This window comes from Haliotis cracherodii, unplaced genomic scaffold (genome assembly GCF_022045235.1).
Source record: "Haliotis cracherodii isolate W230 unplaced genomic scaffold, xgHalCrac1.p SCAF_11, whole genome shotgun sequence".
Classification (NCBI taxonomy): Eukaryota; Metazoa; Mollusca; class Gastropoda; order Lepetellida; family Haliotidae; genus Haliotis; species Haliotis cracherodii.
Window position 1 is genome coordinate 37,119,425 of NW_027266266.1, and position 19,431 is coordinate 37,138,855.

Below are 19,431 nucleotides of genomic sequence, written 5' to 3' on the forward strand. Positions count from 1 at the left end.
ACAATGGGCTGTGTGACATCATAAAAGCAATGTATGGATTTGTTTGTTTGTTTGTTGTTTAATGCCGCAACTCAGCAATATAACATCTATATGATGGCAGTCTGTATAAATAAGAGTATGGACCAGACAGTCCAGTGATTGATATCATGAGCATTGATCAACACAACTGGTCAACCAAGTCAGCAAGCCTGTTAGACAAGCATAGTCGCCTTTCACAGCAAGCTTGGGTTGCTGAAGACCTATTTTACTCCCGATCTTCACGGGTCAGCAATGTATTGAAGAAATCCAGCATTGACATCAACAGTATGCACAATAAATGTTCTGTGCTTTCACACATAAAAGAACACAACACACTTTACCACAATGTCATAAGCAATGCATATACACTTTATGCAGATATGTAAACATTGAATAAGAAAATGCACACATTCAGATTATATATGAATAAGTTAAACATTAGTCAGTACATGTTGATGTGTTTTTATATATCATTGTTATATATCATATTAAAATACCTCATCCAATTACTCGAGAATCCTCCACTTACACAGTTTTAGAAGCTGTTGACTGACGGGGAAATATGTCTCTGACTAGATGCTATTCACCTGTCGGCAGCTTCCCAAACTGTGGTCTAGAGTGGGGAAATATCTACTACACATTAATTGTGTTTGCTGTAATAAACGGCCCACGTGCTTAGGAAATTGACAAAGGGGGTGCTTACTAAGACTATGCAAAACAAAGTTTGTTTTTAGAGATCTTCGTTCAAACAGAGATGAAGCTATAACATTTTCCATGATAGTTAATAGGGGATTACATAAACAATTATGCACGGCTGTTCACTGTAAAAATGTGACTGTCTGCTATGGGTGCTGAAACAGATAACTACAGAGTGGCCTGGAAGTTGGTCAGGGCCGCTTATTGGAGCAGGCGCTTAAAAGGGCAAATACGGTAACTGTGTTTATTTTGAGTGTTTTAGACATTATTAGACTGTCATCTGTCATAAATGCTGTAGCCAAACATAGACAAAAAGACTCTAGCTATGCATATGTATTTCAAATATCTAAGAAAGAAAGGAAATGTATTCAAGTTGTATGAAGCACTCAGGGGTATGGTTGTGTAGTGAAATAATTAAAAACCCAACAAGATAGTCGGGCAGGTGACCCATAAATGTTAATTGCCCCCATTAAAACATTATAAATATTGAATTAACACGAAAAATAAGGGAAATATCGCATCTTGATTCAGTTGAAATTATACAAACAATCCAGTCTTCTTAGGCGTTGCAAGTCTCTGTGCAGAGTTGTGTCCCTTTGGCTTCCTGGAATCCCAGATTGGCCCTGATTATAATTATTGGGTTAATATTGTCCACCCCAGCTCTATACCCAACTCACTAACTTATATATTTACATATGTCAGTTTGTATGTTTTAGATGGTTTACAAACATTCTATACATGTAAACCATCTTATTGAATATTCATGCCATCAGTGTTAGACGGAGGAAGAACAACTGGGGTTTGTGTGACGACTACATCGGGAGGCAGACTATCTCACTTTCACACTCCAATAGGACACAGTTAATCAAGTAGATGTCATGTCCCACGGAGGAGGAACAACTGGGGTTTGTGTGACGACTACATTCAGAGACAGACTATCTCAATTTTGCCAACTTGACTCCCACAGAAAATTTGACAGGGTGATTCAGTGTTGGGATTAATGTTGGGAGTGAAACTTCTTGCAATTTAGCTAAACTGCCCACCTACAACCCACCCCATGCCATCTTCAATGTTGGGGGTAATTTTGGGAACCAAGCTGCTTGCCAAAATCACATCATCACATATTCAGAGAGTTGCACATGTGGGGTCAATGTTAAGGTCAGTGTTGGGGGCAAGACTGACCCCAACCCCATCTGCCAACCCCATCTGCCAACCCCAATACATGTCCTTCTGACGGTTGTACATGTTGGTAAACATTGGGAACTTTGCTGCCCTCCAAATTCACATGATCACTTCTTCAGGGAGTTGCACTTGTTGGTCAATGTGAGGGTCAACATATGGAGCAAAAATGACCCCCCCCCCTTCCATTCCCTCACCACATCATTCCCCTCAGTTGGTGGAACAGGGTGGGTCAATGTTTGAGTCAACGTGGGGCGCCAGACTGCCCTTGGTCTCACAGTTGAGCCATCCTGTCTCCCACACTTCGGTGATGTCAACCAGATCCTCCTGCCTGTAAAACCTGGTGCCGTTCTTCAGGATGATATGGCTGTCTTCACTGACAGTTGTCCGATAGTAGTGAACCGTGATGTCAATCCCTTCTTTCAGCCCCTCTTCAATGCTGTCGGTGATGTTGTCTGATGATATTGACTCGCACAAATCGTTGTTGTTACTATATTTAGCATTAAATCGGATGTCACCGAAAACTAACTTTCGGAACACTCTGTCAGGTGGAATGAAGGAAAATTTGAAAATGATTGATATGCGATCGCCACTTAGAAAGCTGCCACAGTTGGAGTGTTTGGTTATAACGGCTGTTGTCTTATCGATGGAGTAGCATTCTATGGCCTCCCACAGTGAGTTATTATTGTTCTCCCAAAGGACAATCTGAAGTTCGGAAGCAGTGTGTCTGTATTCATAGTTGAACATGACCACCTTATCGGGCAGGTTCCGTACACTGTTGATGGTGATGAGTCTCATCCAGTTAGCATCAGAGGCGTTGTTTGGTTCCACAATGTCAAAGGTTGGGTGATGGAAGTAGATGCTGACGTTCTTGAAGTAACGGTCGTCATTGTACTTGTCCTCAAATATGGTGTCTGGTATCTCAAACACAATCTTCCCATCAAGGTCCCGCTGAGTTTGGGTGAAGAAGAAAATTGCACTGGCACCGGCAAAGTTGAGGATAAGTCCCAGCATAATAAACACATGGTAGGTGACATGCACTCGGGACATTTTCGTCTTCTTCTTCAGCTCCGCGATGCTTTCCTTGCTGCAGTATCTGGCCAGCGAGATGATGATTCGGAGGATGATTCCGAGTATGATAACGCTGGCTTTTGTCAACTGAAATACGCTAATGGGATCTTCCCGACACAGTGCAATGAAAACGTTGATGCCTATCTGCGGAATGTCTTCTATCCAAATAATGATCATAGTCACAAGGTCGACATTGAACCATGGCTTACCGGTAAAGATTTCCTTACCGAGATTACAGACTTCAAATATGAATGTGATGGTGCCTATTATTGAAAAAAACAGTAAGGCAATGACGGCTCCTTGATCAGGCAGTCCGTACACAAGTCCTTGTTCAGCGATGCTGACATCAGCATAAAAAAGCCAATCACTCAGCAGGTCGGCAATGTCAAGGCCAAGGATGATCATGAACACAATCACTTGAAGATATCGATGGCGGCGTATCTTCTCTTCCAGTATTTGTTTCAACCCATCAATGTCATCAGCATCAAGTTGGTCATCACTGACCTTTTGACCTTTTTCTTTCACAGGGAGGGTCTCTTTTGGTTTGTCGGGCATCTTGCTGATTGATGTCTGCGCTGCCCTTGAGTTACCTGGAAAACATTTTTGATTACCATAATTATTCTGACATGTATTTGTTCTCAATGGAGTTTTGGGTCTAGAATTGCTCTCTCTTAACATGTGCTGGTCATCAGATGCAACTGAATGGATTGGGTGCCTGTGGTCAGACTCAGTGATTGATTATGTCCAGGCTGCCAACATAAAGTTTGAATATTGCTGAGTGCTGAGTTAAACAACAATAAAAAACATACTGGTATGATATATTTAAAAACAAATCCTGATGTATATTTATTTCAGAGATACACAACGTTAAGTGAGTCCTGGTGTGCATCAGCTTGTTTTAACTTTGGCTGTAATGCTTCATGGATACTCTGCATGCCATGCTTCCTTCTGTATCTATACACGGGGGCACGGGTGGCCCAGCAGTCTAAGGCGCAGCCATTCGCTGTGCAGAGTTGCATCCCTTGGGCACGCCAGATACCTATGATTGTGGGTTCGATCCTGGTTCACCCCGATTATGTTTCTAGGTTTGTCAGCACCATACCCGTGCTTGTGGGTTTCACCGAAGTGGTAAACGTCTAAGACCTGCATCACTTCGGGTTTTCCTCCCACATTAAGCTGACACGCCGTGATATAACTGGAATACTGTTCAAAGCGGCGTTAAACCCAACTCACTCACTCACTGTATCAATACTCATCATCCATTCACTAATTGTATTCATCAACTGTGTCTAGGATGATACAGTATTGTTGAAACAAATCATGAATTGCTGTTGTCTTGAAATAATGACTCTTGACATAAAAAAATGGTTTTTAATTTTTATTTTTTTCATTTCAACGAAGGCAAATTGATTTCTGTTTTAGATCAAGAAAGCAATTTGTTAACAAACTGTGTCTTGAACAAGAATGGCAATACCTTTCATACTGTGACTTACAATTATTGTTTAAGCTAGCTGGACCTTGTATCAAGTCACCAGTGTTAAAAGTGGACGCTAATCAACAAATGTACATGTGATGTTGATAAATACTTTTATCTGTTGATTACCATCACTAATGTGACATGACTCACAGCTGATCACATATTATTTTGGGAAGGTTACGAAATTCATTTACAGTAAAAATATTAAAAACACATGTATGTTTGACTGATTTAAATTTAGCCAACCCCGAAGGTGTCATGAATAGATTGAGCAAGCAAGTTGTTAAAACAAATCAAAACAATATCTTGACCCATGAAGATCCGGGGTAGAATGGGTCTTGAGCAACCCATGCTTAGCGTAAAAGGCGACAATGTTTGTTGTAAAAGGTGACTAAAAGGACTGGTATTAGGAGAAAAGGTACAGGTAATTGACGTGAGGAATGTGAGAATATGTGAGAAATACCAAACATAACCCACCTGTTCATAAAATGAAATGTCCATCATAGCCGAGGTTGTTTTTTTATTCCGAGAGTCATTATCAAAATGAAAGTAACTATCATTAAAGGTTGCACATTTTATCAACTTTAAAAAAGCTGTACGTAATGTTGATATTTCATAATAGAAATATACCATTCCTGCCGTTTATCATACACTAAAACACCGCAGAGAGAATAAACCACTCGGGGGCTGTGCCCATCATGGTTTATTCTCCCAGTGTTTTATTGTATGCCTTGAGTGGTTTATTCTCTCTTCAGTGTTTTATTGTACGATGAACAACTCCCACTCGTTGTTTGATTCTTACATAAGATCTGTAAAGACACAGAAAATACAGAAATACAGACACCCTAGCTACAAAGGCAACACTGGGTAATAATGCCCTGTGTGGCTTTTTGCATGTGTATTTGTAAGCAAGCACCTGAAAATTGAAGGGAAAATGGTAATTTATATTGCATGTTCCTACAAATACACAGCTTGTCCAGAGCTCAGCATACTTACACTAGTAAGTATATACCTGTTAATTTACCACTGTACACAATACAGATTGGGTTGACCTCTTTTGAGGTCAAGCTGTATTATAACATTGTTTCACTTGTAGTAAGAGGATTACTAGTGGTTTATCCCACCCTAGGGCGTTACAGTGTGATAGAGTCTATTGTTACAGTTTAGTATAGTTATCTTAGGTCACCTTATCAGGCGTGTAGTGAAACATGTCTGGGTTCTTTTGCTCCATGTAGTGCAACACATTGGATATAGTATGTTGTGTTATAGAATAGGTAGAGGTTGTTGAAGAGGAATAATAGTTTTGAAGGAAACATTTAATTAATTTGAGTTCTATAACCTGTAAATTTGACAAAAACATATTTGAAACTTCCCTATGCAGTTTGTTCATGTAATTTTGCATTAAGCTTTGAAACCCTTAAACTTTAGAAAATGCTGATGTGACGTTAAATTTTAACTCACTCACTCACTAGAAACACAGTATATGTTTATCTCTTAAACAAATCCAGTTAATGAAATGTTACCATACTGGTAAATGTATGGCTCTGAAATCTGAATGTGATTGTGTACTACAGTGCCGAGGCTCAATGTTTTCTAAAGAATGAAATGAGATGTAATTTTGACAGTAGTGATACCTTTATTTTGTGTGAAACCTGATAAGATCCATGGAGGTATTATAGGAAGGGATGTAGAGTAAGGATCCTTTTTGGCCACTAAGAATATAAAAATAGAGGGTTCATTCAATAAAAAATGAGATTTAATCAAACAATAATTAATGAAATGTCTGGCATCTTTTATTTCCTTCTCTTCAAAACTTGTCAGTTTTGGACTTACAAGTCCATGACTCGAAACTTGTTTCTCCAAATTGTTGCAACCTACTTTTATGAAAATCAAAGACTTGCCTATGTTCAAATACCTATAATGAAATACTTGAAGTATTTTCCAAAGCCTTACCTCTGGAATAGATGCTATCCAAATGTTGGAAGTGTTTATATGAACAAGTTCTGTTAACTTCTGTACAATGTGTCACTGAGGCGTGTTTTGGTGCTGCTAGGCTGATAAGGGATCTTATCGTTAGAAATATTTATACTTAGAAATATTTATGAGGTGATTTCAATCTGTCATCTACCAAGACTAACATTCCTGTATATGAGGGGTGTTATTCAGTGATTCTTGTCTACTTTATCACAGGTCATTGTGGTAGAAAGTCAAACAAGACTGTTGCTAGGCGTTGCTGGGAGTGGTGACAAGCCAAGAGGCCATGACCCAATATTATGTATATAAAGTCAATAATCCAATATTTGTATTGGTGCAAATGATATTTCCCTCAAACGAAAACGGCTGTACTTCTTTCTTGTTCAAGTACAATATTAGAGAATTTGGTCGAATGTGCAGCTCCAATGAGCTCTTGAACTCATTAAGACATGTTAAGGCAATGTTACTTTGTGGTTGGAACAGAATCTTTGCCGATGACATGGTCTAACTTTGTCTAGTTGCTTGCCTGGAACTATGTCGATAACATGGTCTAACATTGTCGAGTTACTTACCTTGAACTATGTCGATAACATGGTCTGACATTGTCTAGTTACTTGCCTGGAACTATGTCGATAACATGGTCTAACATTGTCTAGTTACTTGCCTGGAACCATGTCGATAACATGGTCTGACATTGTCTGGGTACTTACCTTGAACTTTGTAGAGAACATGGTCTAACATTGTCTGGTTACTTGCCTTGAACAATGTCGATAACATGGTCTAACATTGCCTAGTTACTTGCCTTGAACTATGTCGATAACATGGTCTAACATTGTCTAGTTACTTACCTTGAACTATGTCGATAACATGGTCTAACATTGTCTGGGTACTTACCTTGAACTTTGTAGAGAACATGGTCTAACATTGTCTGGTTACTTGCCTGGAACTATGTCGATAACATGGTCTAACATTGTCTGGTTACTTGCCTTGAACTATGTCGATAACATGGTCTGACATTGTCTAGTTACTTACCTTGAACTATGTCGATAACATGGTCTGACATTGTCTAGTTACTTACCTTGAACTATGTCGATAACATGGTCTGACATTGCATTGTTACTTGCCTGGAACTGAGCATGATAAATGCATGATAGATATTCGTAGTTTGATTTTGTTCATAGTTGGGCCAAAAAAGGTACACTATAGCGAGATTATGGATGTCTATGTCCTTGATAATATGGATGAAATATGGACATCTGTTGTGAAATTATAAGTAGCTATATACTGATATATTATCCCAATTATGTAGATTGATGCTCATGATGTCAATCACTGGATTGTGTGGTCCAGACTGGACTGTTTACAGACTGCCGTCATATAGCTGGAATATTGCTGAGTGCGGCGCTAAACAACATCTCAGGAACACATTCTGTTACTTTATTAACCCTGTAATGGTCGGTTAGATTTCCTTGTTCAACAATTGTTGGAGACATACAAAGTTGTAACACATACAATGTGGTGATGAAACCTACTTGGAGATACACCTGAAGTAACCAACAGAATCATCACTTTATGATTTTAGTGAAGCAATAGTTGAGTTGAGTGAAAGTAGAGTATGACATTCAGTGTTGTTTTATTGCTATTGGAGTGTTGAGGCTATCGGTTCAAGAAGTTATTGCACACTAGCAGGTTAATCAAACTATTGACACTTACCGTTGGGTGAAGGTACACACGGCTCCGCTGACCGCGTAATGTCACTGATCACAACAATCACATAACAGCTTCGTAACAGCCTCAAATGCCCTCTCCTTTCACCCTAGTGCAGGACCAAGTCAGTGGTCCAGCGCCACAGTGGAGTGTTGTTGTTTGGGTCACCCACAGTAAAGTAAACAATGCCAGATTTGCACGTTGTGGAATGAGCTGCTGTAAGCTTCGGAAATTCTCCCGTCATCTGAGCATGCTTATATAATACTGAACCAGCTTCGTCTTCCAGCATGGCGCTATTCATAGTTCTGATTCGGGTCATGTTTGTTTTCAAGTCACCTGTTATCAGGACTGATAAAGTGATCGAACAGACGTGAGCACTAAGCTGGGCACTTGAATTATGGGAAGGCTTTATCGGATCTTTTCAAGCCTTACTCACGTAAAACTTTGAATAATGGAAAACTTTGTCAGTTTTGGTACTTTCTGAAAAAATGTCACGTCAGTGAAATGTATTACAGTTTATTCCTTTTTTTTAAGTGAAAAAGATAAATTTATCACACCCAGATTGCGTGGATGTTCACGACATCAATCACCGGTTTGTCTAATCCAGACTTAATTATTTACATGCTGCTGTCATCGAGGTGTGCACACTTGATTGTCTGTCTCCATCCCAGTTACTAACATGTGCTGTGTTCAAGCCGACTATAGAGAATATACACAATATATGCACAAATGGAAAACCTGGCTGTTAATTGTTACTCCTTCAGATATGTTACCATGATGACTGTGTTAGAAATTAATGCCCGCTTGCTCGCACGTGACTAGCGACAGTTTCAAAGGGCAAATCGGTGAGTGAGTTGGGTTTAACATAGCTTTGAACAGTATTCCAGTATTTCCACGCCAGAAACCAATGATTGTGGGTTCGAATCCCGGTTCGCCCCAATTATGTTTCTAGGTTTGTCAGCACCATACCTGTGCTCGTGGGTTTCACCAAAGTGGTAAACGTCTGAGGCCTGCATCACTTCGGGCTTTCCTCCCACATTAAGCTGACACGCCATGATATAACTGGAATACTGTTAAAAGCGGCGTTAAACCCAACTCACTCACTCACTCATACATGGTTGGCAACTGTCACAACTGCCTGATAAACTTGTGTAAACAAACTGACCACACATCTCACAGAACTCAGTGAGAAGGAAGAGCTAAATCTAGCTCTGTAAATATTACATATATTATTAGTGGGATCTTTGGTGTGTATTTCATTGTGTCCGGCAGTGAAATTGTTGTGACAGTATACTCCAAATGTTCAGATAAAACTGTGTCGGTGTATTAATGCCAGCAGGAGACGCTCCCTTTTTTCACCTGAATTTCATGATATATTGTATGAGAAAAAAATCAAAGAGGTCCATAGATTGTCTGTATTGTGTTCTCACCTTATCATCAGTCAAAGCTGACAAGGTCGTTCAGATACCATCATTTTCATAAGGTACAGGTTATTTTCCTGACCACGCCCCATATATTGTTTTCTGTTATGTTTGGTGGTCTTTTGTCCAAAAGTCCATTCAAGCATTGTTATTTTAGATGTAAAGTTCCAGTTGTATATATACTTTTGTTTTTTTAATATAATATTTGTACGATATATTTTCAAATATATAATAGTTTTTAGGGTAGGTTTTGGAAGCTTCAACTGCACAAAATTAAGAACAGAGGTAAATTTTGTAGGTATATTTCAAATTTGTAAAATTCAGATAGGTTTTATAGCAAATATCATAATTCAGGTGTATATTGGTACATCGCACAGTTAAGGAGCAACAAAAATAATTAAAAAATTGTTGGGAGAGAATTATTTTTTTAGGCTCTATTCATGTTCTGATACTCTTCAAATTTGTTCTGTAGTCCAAGGGTTGAAATTAGCTGCTTCATCATCAACTAATTACAGCGTGAGGCGAAACTGATTAGGTTTTCCCTGTGCTTAGTTGGGATCTGACGATATATACAGTAACCCGTTATCTGATATGAGGTCTCTTGTCTGTCATATTCATAATCATTTGTATGTTTAGCCTTACACGGGTAACATTACCAACAAACAAGAGGGCACGGGTGGCCCAGTCGTCTAAGGCGCTGTGATACCTATGATTGTGGGTTCGAATCCCAGTTCACCTCGATTATGTTTCTAGGTTTGTCAGCACCATACCCGTGTTCACCGAAGTGGTACATGTCTGAGACCTGCATCCCTTCCCCAACATTAAGCTGACACACTGTGATTTAACTGGAATACTGTTAAAAGCGTCTACCCACTCGCTCACTCAGTCAATCCAACAAACAAACACTTTGGCCACAACATTTCTCCACACATCTTTCACCATTTAAAAATATTTTTAGAATTGTCTGAGTATGAATTTTTGGATCATAAACCGGTTGTTTTGATGCTAATGGACTCCGGTGCCAAAACGTTGCTGGCAAATGGAGGGCAAAATAGTAGTTCTAGGGTTCTGCGGACTAAACTTATTTTGAAGTTTTTGTGAAATTCAGTCTTGGAAAGCAAGTGTAGAGTGCAGTCAGAGATGTCCCCGATTATCCTGTGTATCATATCTCCATTCTAGTAGACCCGTCAAGATCCGGGTAGAATAGATCTTCAGCAACCCATGCTTGCCGTTAAAGGAGACTATAGACACTTTCATACATGGTTGGGGGGCATGGGTGGCCCAGTTGTCTAAGGCGCTGCGATTTGCTGTGCAGAGAGTTGTCCCTCGGGCATGCCAGAAACCTATGACTGTGAGTTCGAATCCTGGTTTGCCCCGATTATGTTTCTAGGTTTGTCAGCACCATACTGGTGCTCGTGGCTTTCACTGAAGTGGTAAGGTTGCAAATTCGAATCTCCTTCTATTAGGCAATCACGTCAGAAGAGGAATTTTGATTGGTTGTTAATTTCAAACTAAAGTGAAATTCAGTACTTAGATTGTGATAAGTGAGAAGGAGCTGGTGATGTCACTTCCAAAACAAAGCGAAACGATGGTTCAGGGTGTATTGTTCAATAGAGTAGAGATGAATCATTCTAGATTTTATTGCTCGCCGATGAAAAGATCACCTGTTTTATAAACTTACAGCTGTATTATTACACATTGTGTAATACCAAAACACATGCTTATGTTCTGTGGAACAAGTTTCACTAACCTAATACTGAATACTCCCAACATCCCTGGGCTTATTCATCAACATTGTGTGTAGCGATGACAGATAACTAAGAGGAGCTTATGCACACTCGATGTGTATGGCTGTCGTCCCATGGCATTGTTTTGCTAGAGGATCTTGTATCAAGATTCCACCAATTACGTCATAAGGTATTGTGACGTGATTGTAAACTTTATGGTGCAGGGCTCTGTTCCAAAAGGTGTTTGTAGTGCAACGACAGTTGTAGGTCTATGTTAAAGTATGGGAGTCAATTGGAGTAAGCTGTGTATCGCGTAGATGTCTGCCTATTCACACACGATAGTGAAATTTAAAAAAAAGAAATTATAAACGGCAAGCAATAAATAAAATACTAAACTTGCTTTTGTGTAATACTAATTTTATGAAACTGATGAACAGTTCTGGTATCTGATCAGTGAAAGCGAGTCAGATAACAGAACTATTCACTCATTTTATAAAATTGGTTTTACATGGGAGCAACTTTAGTTTTCTGTATATATACACTGGATAATCAAAGAGGGTCAGAGGGGAAACATAAAGATATATTCCCCAGCTTTGCAAGGGATATTCCTGTTATTGACCAGCCACAGTGACAGGTGTGATGGAGCCGTATATACACCCTCATTGAGTGGTCTATCCTGACATAAATCGTACCTACCTACTGTTTGCTTGCAGTATTGACACAATGGATTATATTTCACCCTGCTCCAGATACGTGAAGAGCTGAGTGTCCCCATGAACCATCTGTTTCACAGCTATTAATACATGTAGTCCAGCTCTCATCTTATGTTACTAACTAAATTTTAATCATAAGCCTTCCTAATGTCTTATATACAATTAACACTTTGATATCATTTAAACAGTTAACTTTATTCTTAACTGCAGCAACAATTTGTCACTTTGTTTCACAAAGCTACAGTTGAGCTGTGACTGTTGTAAGTCTATGTTAAAGTATTAAAGTTACGATCATCTTAGAGCTATGACTGTCATAATTCTATGTTAAAGTATTGAAGTTACGATTATCCTAGAGCTATGACTGTCATAATTCTATGTTAAAGTATTGAAGTTAAGATTATCCTAGAGCTATGACTGTGACATAATTCTATGTTAAAATATTGAAGTTAAGATCATCTTAGAGCTATGACTGTCGTAATTCTATTATAAATTCTTGAAGTTAGGATTATCTTAGAGCTGTGACTGTCGTAAGTCTATGATGAAGTATTGAAGTTACGATTATCCTAGAGCTATGACTGTCATAATTCTATGTTAAAGTATTGAAGTTAAGATTATACTAGAGCTATGACTGTGACATAATTCTATGTTAAAATATTGAAGTTAAGATCAACTTAGAGCTATGACTGTCGTAATTCTATTATAAATTCTTGAAGTTAGGATTATCTTAGAGCTGTGACTGTCGTAAGTCTATGATAAAGTATTGAAGTTACGATTATCTTAGAGCTATGACTGTCGTAATTCTGTGTTAAAGTACTGAAGTTAAGATCATCTCAGAGCTATGACTGTCGTAATTCTGTGTTAAAGTACTGAAGTTAAGATCATCTTAGAGCTATGACTGTCGTAATTCTGTGTTAAAGTATTGAAGTTAAGATCATGTTAGAGCTAAGATTGCTTTGTGCAAGTGGATCCAGGAATATATCACACATTTGAAGTTTGGATATACAAGTTGATAATGATCCATTCCATATCGCCTATGAATCTTTTCATATTATCAGGAAATACCATTGTAAAATGTCTTATCTTGCAAGATATGGTTTACATGTATGGTTTCAGTAGTTGATGTTCCGGGTGTTGTATAATGCTGCACTCAGCAATATTCTAGCTGTATGACGGCAGTCTGTAAATGAATAGATTTGGACCGAACGACAAAGTGGGATACGATGACACACATTAACCAAATCTAACGTGGATTTCCACAGGTCCAGTTGTTGCTGAGGTGAAACCTATCTCGACCTGCTCAGATGTTGTATTCGGCCCCAAGAGGGCAACAATTATGTGTGAAAATTCCCAAATTGGAATTACAAATTTCCCAATTCATGTTGTATAGCGATAACATTATGTTTTAGCTCTTGTAGAAGTGGTTTTAATGTCACTTACCAATTTGAGCAATATAACAATTTTTCTCACAATCATGACGTCAAACCGCTCATTGTGATGGTAAAATGTCTTCTTTGCTGACAGATTAAATGTTGATTACATTCCCAGGTGTGCTACAACGTCGTGGCTTTTAGATTTATTTTTATGTCCTTGGTATTTTTGAAGAAAATATTTGAATATCAATCCTGACAGCAACTTTTGCGAGGTGTCTGTGTTGTTGACAGTTTAACCTGTTGATTACATACCCAGGTGTGCTGGAGTATCTTGTCACGTCTCTATTATTCATGCAGAATATCAGGATGATCCATGCTGACAGCATCTGAACTTGTTTTTCTGTTGTTTAATGCCGCACTCAGCATTATTCCAACTATTTGACGGCGGTCTGTAAATAATTGAGTCTGGACCAGACAATCCTGTGTTTGACATCTTGAACATCGATCCTTGCAATTGGAGTGAGTGTGTATGGTTTAACGCCGCATTGAGCAATATTCCAGTAATATCACGGCGGAGGACACCAGAAATGGGCTTCACACATTGTGCCCATGTCGGGAATCGATCCCGGGTCTTTGGCATGACGAGCGGACGCTTTAACCACTAGGCTACCCGACCGCCCCCCACGCAGTTTGAATACGATGACATGCATCAACTAAGTAAACAAGCCGGACCACGTCTCTTACAAGTTGTCTTTTACTGCAAACATAGGTTGCTGAAGACCTTTTCTACACCAAATCTTCACGGAGCTAGTACTGTGGCTATATTACTGGAACAGGCCCATGTGAGTGTGTGACTGAGAGGCTTGTGAGGGTTAATAATTTATTCACGTTGTAGATAAGGGGGTCTTGTTTCCATTGAACATGGATTGACGTGTTCACCTAGGTTGTATATGTGTATCCACGGGAAACTGTGAGCTGACAACATGATAACATGCACAGGGACTACCAACCCAGAGGTCACTATTTAGCCCCAAGTCTGCAGCAAATGACACTATTTCCCACATTGGAAGAAAAAATATCCAAGTTCATGTTGTATTAGTTGCAGCTTATATTATGTAGATATCACTTTCACTGTTAGCAGTACTAATAAAGAGGAAGACTTACAGGCTTTAATGCAATGGTCACGTGGACTCTAGTCATGGGCTCTTTGTCCAGTGATGTTTGTTGTGGTCTGGCGTCATTGTCTGTCATGCCTTGTAAATGTCTTCTCGTAGACACTGAAAAACTGAAACTTCACGTATTTGTTCCCCACCAGTGATGTTCCTCCTGTTTAAGAGTTTCAAATCCAATTTTCAATCCTATCCACACAGTCCTATTGAAATCACAATTCACGGCCATTGCTCCACCATTTTTTTCAAAATGTAATGAAATTTGATAATGTGTTGTGGGGTTCAAGATATATGTTCTGTTTTTCCAGACATTTTCAATTTTCTCCCAGATGTGACCTTTGCATTCAACAATGGGAAAAACTGAAACTTCAAATTCCTTTTTCAAATGGCCATAAGTGAACAATTTTTGTTCAAAATGTGATGAAATTTGGTGTATATGTGGTTAGTGGGATTTAACACATGTTTTGTGTTTCGCGATATTTTAAGTTTTGATCTTATTTGACCTTTATACTCTGTCCATGTCCTCACACTGTATACATAATCTCCTCCAGACCACTTGACCAGTGAAGTTTAAACTTGTCAGGTTTGTTCCCAAAAATGATGCCACACCAGATTAATGGAAAACGCTATTTTTGGCCATTACTCTGCCAGTTTCATGTTTTAAATTTTGGCCTTTTTATGACTATGCTCTTGTGTTCCTTCAAAGTACATATTTAGCTCGGGGAACAACTTCTCTGGAATTACCAGACTGAAGGAGCTGAACTGTGGCTGTTATGTTTTCAATGATGACATCACATATTGTTCGACCCGTGAAGATCAAGGTTAGAACTTGTCTTCAGCAACCCATTGATTACGCTTGTTGTAAGAGATGAATAACAGTCTGTTGATCAGGCTGGCTGACTTGCTTGATGCATGTTTTCATATCCTGGTTGCATAGATCAATGCTCGTGATGTAAATCACTGGTCCAGACTCTTATTTACAGACTGCCATGATATAGCTGGAATATAGTTGAGTGCAGTGTTAAACAACAAACAAACATATATTGGTCAAATCCTGACATTTTTTCGTTAGTTTTAACTTTTTCTGCTATACTGGTTAAATATCAATGCTGACAGCATCTTTGGAAGTTGCTGTCCCTGTTTCATTTCAAACCGTTGACTACATATCCAGGTGAGCTACAATACTGTGTCACTTTTGAAATTGAGTGCATTGTTAAATTACAATGTTGTAAAAAAATCAGAGTTTAGGAACATCAGAACATTAAGAGAATCACCAATTTGAAACAAAATAACAATTGTCTTCCCAATTGGCCTGCCATGGTCAGTGAGTAATCCTTGCTAAATGCAATGGGTGTACTTGAATCCCTGTACTGAAGGAACATCTGTGTGTGAATTAACCTGTACTCTGTGTGTGTTTAAAGGTGCAGGCCATACATCATGTTTTGTTTCTTTATTACACGTTTCTCGGTGTGCATCTGGGAGGTAAGGAGCAGTGAGAACTTGTCCCATGCATAATTCATCTACATCATGCGCTCTTCACAACGTTAATGTGTACAGTTTGTCACATGCATGTTCTGAAAATGTGAGAATAATCTTCATTACATTTTTAATGACCTTATTACTGTCCAAGCTATACATTATGTTATTTCCTGGTAATTAAAGAGTTTTTTTTAAAACTTGTGAATATAATTATATCACTGATGGGGTATGATTTAAAAATTAGGCAAGCTGAAATTATCTTGCTACTTTATCATTGTTGTTTTAGATGTTTTTAGATTGTTACAGAGATTTATTATGGGCTTATGCCTTAAGATTGTATGGCTATTTCTGTTTTCTATTATTTCTTAATAGTCATTAAAAAATTAAAAAATTCACAAAAATGTTTTTGTAAGAAACCATGTTAGGCCTAGAGAACTGTAAGGGTATGAAGATATGTTGGAATACGTCATGTCTAGGACTTGTTCACGGCATTGAGAGTTTTGTTAAAAGGTCTTCTTCCATTGTGGACAATATTTTGCATTATCTCAAAAACCAAAAGGCTAAAAATTATAATTTAGCACGACACTGGGGTTAAAATTTGATCAAGGCATTTAAGTTAAGAATTAAACTCTTCTTCCCCTTTTTTAAGTTAAGAAGAAATATAAATTATTTAAGATTGTCACTGTGATGGAGATGACACTTTGGTTAGATAAAAAACATTTATGAGTTTCTTTTAGGTGTCTTCATCCCCACTTAACTTTGGTTATTGTGTTGATGATATTGCTTGATAAAATACAGTATTCGACCCAATAAGCGCCCAGGGCGCTTAAAAAAAGACAGAAGGGGTGGGCGCTTATTGGGAGCAATTCAGATCAAATTGGCGTAAATTCATCAGTACGCCTTACCGTATTTTCTTGAGAATAGTGCGCACTTTTTTTCCAAAAAACACAGCTGTTTAGAAGGGGGTGCGCATTATACACAAATTAATGAATTTTGATGCTTTTTCCCCCATGGAAAGACATGACTGTGAGCACGTAACACCGGAAATACCATGTCAAAAAATCCATACTGAAGTTAGCAAGTTATTCATGTAATTACACTGTCTGGCTATAAAAAGTGCTTTGTGAAGCTATTTCACTTCATAGAAAATATACATGTTAGAAAATGTTTATTACATAAATGTTTTGAAGATTGCTTCAAATTGCTTATGATTTCGCGTATTACAAATCAGGAACATATGTTTTTTATGGTGTTGATAACTATCACCAATCAATTATATACAAAATTCATTTTCAATATAGCTATTACAACACTTTGAACACACTCCATTTACAACATCCTTAGGCCTACAAACTCTTTTTACTGGGAGGGAAATCATGAAGTTATAGGATCATTTTAAGGTTGTTGCTTGTAATATAGTAACATATTTTCCAGGTTGTAGGTGAGACTTGATACAAGCATGATAAGAGAAAATATTTGAAGATGTTACCTGCTCATGCCAATGTTGGCGATACATGTAATGTAATGTAATGTAATGTAATGTAATGTAATGTAATGTAATGTAATGTAATCTTTGTGTAATTGGCTATGAAAAGAAGCTCTTCTTACTAATCTCTTATGAAATCCAAGAGGAAGAATATCCGGACATACACTACTGTGTGAACAGAAGCATATTTAGATGGCATCGTCTTCAGTGTGGGACAGGACCAAAGTCCTAGAATCTCTCAGGAGTCAAGCCACCGAACACACTCACCCATCCACCTACTCTCCTGGATGTTATTTTTGTCAGTGTGGGGCAGGACCAAACTCTCAGGAGTCAAGCCACCGAACACACTCACCCATCCACCTACTCTCCTGGATGTTATTTTTGTCAGTGTGGGGCAGGACCAAAGTCGTAGACACTCTCAGGAGTCAAGCCACCGAACACACTCACCCATCCACCTACTCTCCTGGATGTTATTTTTGTCAGTGTGGGGCAGGACCAAAGTCCTAGACACTCTCTGGAGTCAAGCCACCGAACACACTCACCCATCCACCTACTCTCCTGGATGTTATTTTTGTCAGTGTGGGGCAGGACCAAACTCTCAGGAGTCAAGCCACCGATAACACTCACCCATCCACCTACTCTCCTGGGTGTTATTTTTGTCTGATGATGGGAGCCTGTGTTGTATTTCTGTGAAATGAAATGACTTACAATTGTTGATGGAATCTTTTGAAACAACATGCTATTTTAGATGCTTGCAAAGACCCTTTTGCCTTTGTTAACTGACTTGAAGAGTTGAGATTGTCTGACATGTCAGTGTGCAATGTGTGGAGGATCCTTGTCAACCTCTGTGTTAACCTCTGTGTCAACATGGTACTGGACAAGAGTCCAGCCGTTCCTGTCAGCTGTTTGTCTCAAGTTTGACTTGACTTATGGATTTCAATTCATGTATTCTTTCTATGAGATTGGGCTAGCTGGTACATATATCAAGCAAGTATCACTTGTACCATCTTCTTCCAAAGGGAGTTAACTGACTTTAAAAGTCCAGTTTCCACCCTTGCTGAACTAGGCCGGAATTTCTGGGTTCGATCATAGCGCCACCAGTGGCTATATCCCTTTTATGTCCCTCCTATTGACAAATCAGATTCCACAACTCACATCACTTGCATTTCCTTCAAGCAAAATGGCGTTCCCAGTGAATACGATCTGATCGATAATCAAGATCTATATTCAGTGTTCCCTCTGTCTTACCAGTCCCCCTAATTTTTGGCAGTCCCAACTTTCAACAATTAAAAAATGTATGAAAATATCCTGGTTTTAATTCATTCAACATCATGTTCAATGCTATTGTGTCATCTCTGAAGTAAATTTGTTAGATCTACAGGTCATTCACTCAAAGTTTGTTCACAATTTTCTCTTTGTTTTTTTAATATTCTGAGATGAAGTTGCTATGAATATATATTTAACTGAAAGCAAAGCGAGATGTTACTTTTGTTACACTAAATATAGACAAGGGGAAACCCTGATGGTAACAGAGAAACTGACTTCTTGTAATCTTCTACGAATATCACTGATGTTTGTACAACAAAGATTTATAAGGTACTCCATTTGCCGGTCCACAGGGACTGTTAATTACCAGTAAACGGGAACACTGATGTTGTGATAAAACAGGTCTTACTTTGCGAAGTGCATCAAATCACTTGAGCACCTTCATTAAAAACATGAAAAGATTTGGAAAATATCTGTTGACGCTAACTTGATGGTACACATGCTTGAAGATCCGGGGTAGAATAGGTCTTCAGCAACCCATGCTTCCCGTAAAAGGCGACTATGCTTGTCGTAAAAGGTGACTAACGGGATCGGGTGGTCAGGCTCGCTGACTTGGTTGATGCATGTCATCGATCCCAATTGGGTGGATCGTTGCTCATGATATCAATCACTGGATTG

At 38.7% G+C, this 19,431-nt stretch overlaps 2 protein-coding genes across 2 annotated transcripts in view; one reads left to right on the plus strand and one right to left on the minus strand.

Moving 5' to 3' along the window:
* LOC139456456 (notchless protein homolog 1-like) overlaps positions 1–19,431 on the plus strand; it is a 52,853-nt gene that overhangs the window by 15,721 nt on the left and 17,701 nt on the right. The window lies entirely within an intron of this gene.
* Positions 2,092–8,226, minus strand: LOC139455733 (uncharacterized). Its single transcript, XM_071237282.1, has 2 exons — positions 8,129–8,226; positions 2,092–3,554 (listed from the first exon to the last, which is right to left on the minus strand). The coding sequence occupies exon 2, from the start codon at positions 3,517–3,519 to the stop codon at positions 2,104–2,106; it is 1,416 nt and encodes a 471-aa protein (XP_071093383.1). The 5' UTR covers positions 3,520–3,554; positions 8,129–8,226; the 3' UTR covers positions 2,092–2,103.

Excerpts from the sequence above, each read along its gene's own strand:
- LOC139455733 (XM_071237282.1), bottom strand. The coding sequence starts at position 3,519 with ATGCCCGACAAACCAAAAGAGACCCTCCCTGTGAAAGAAAAAGGTCAA.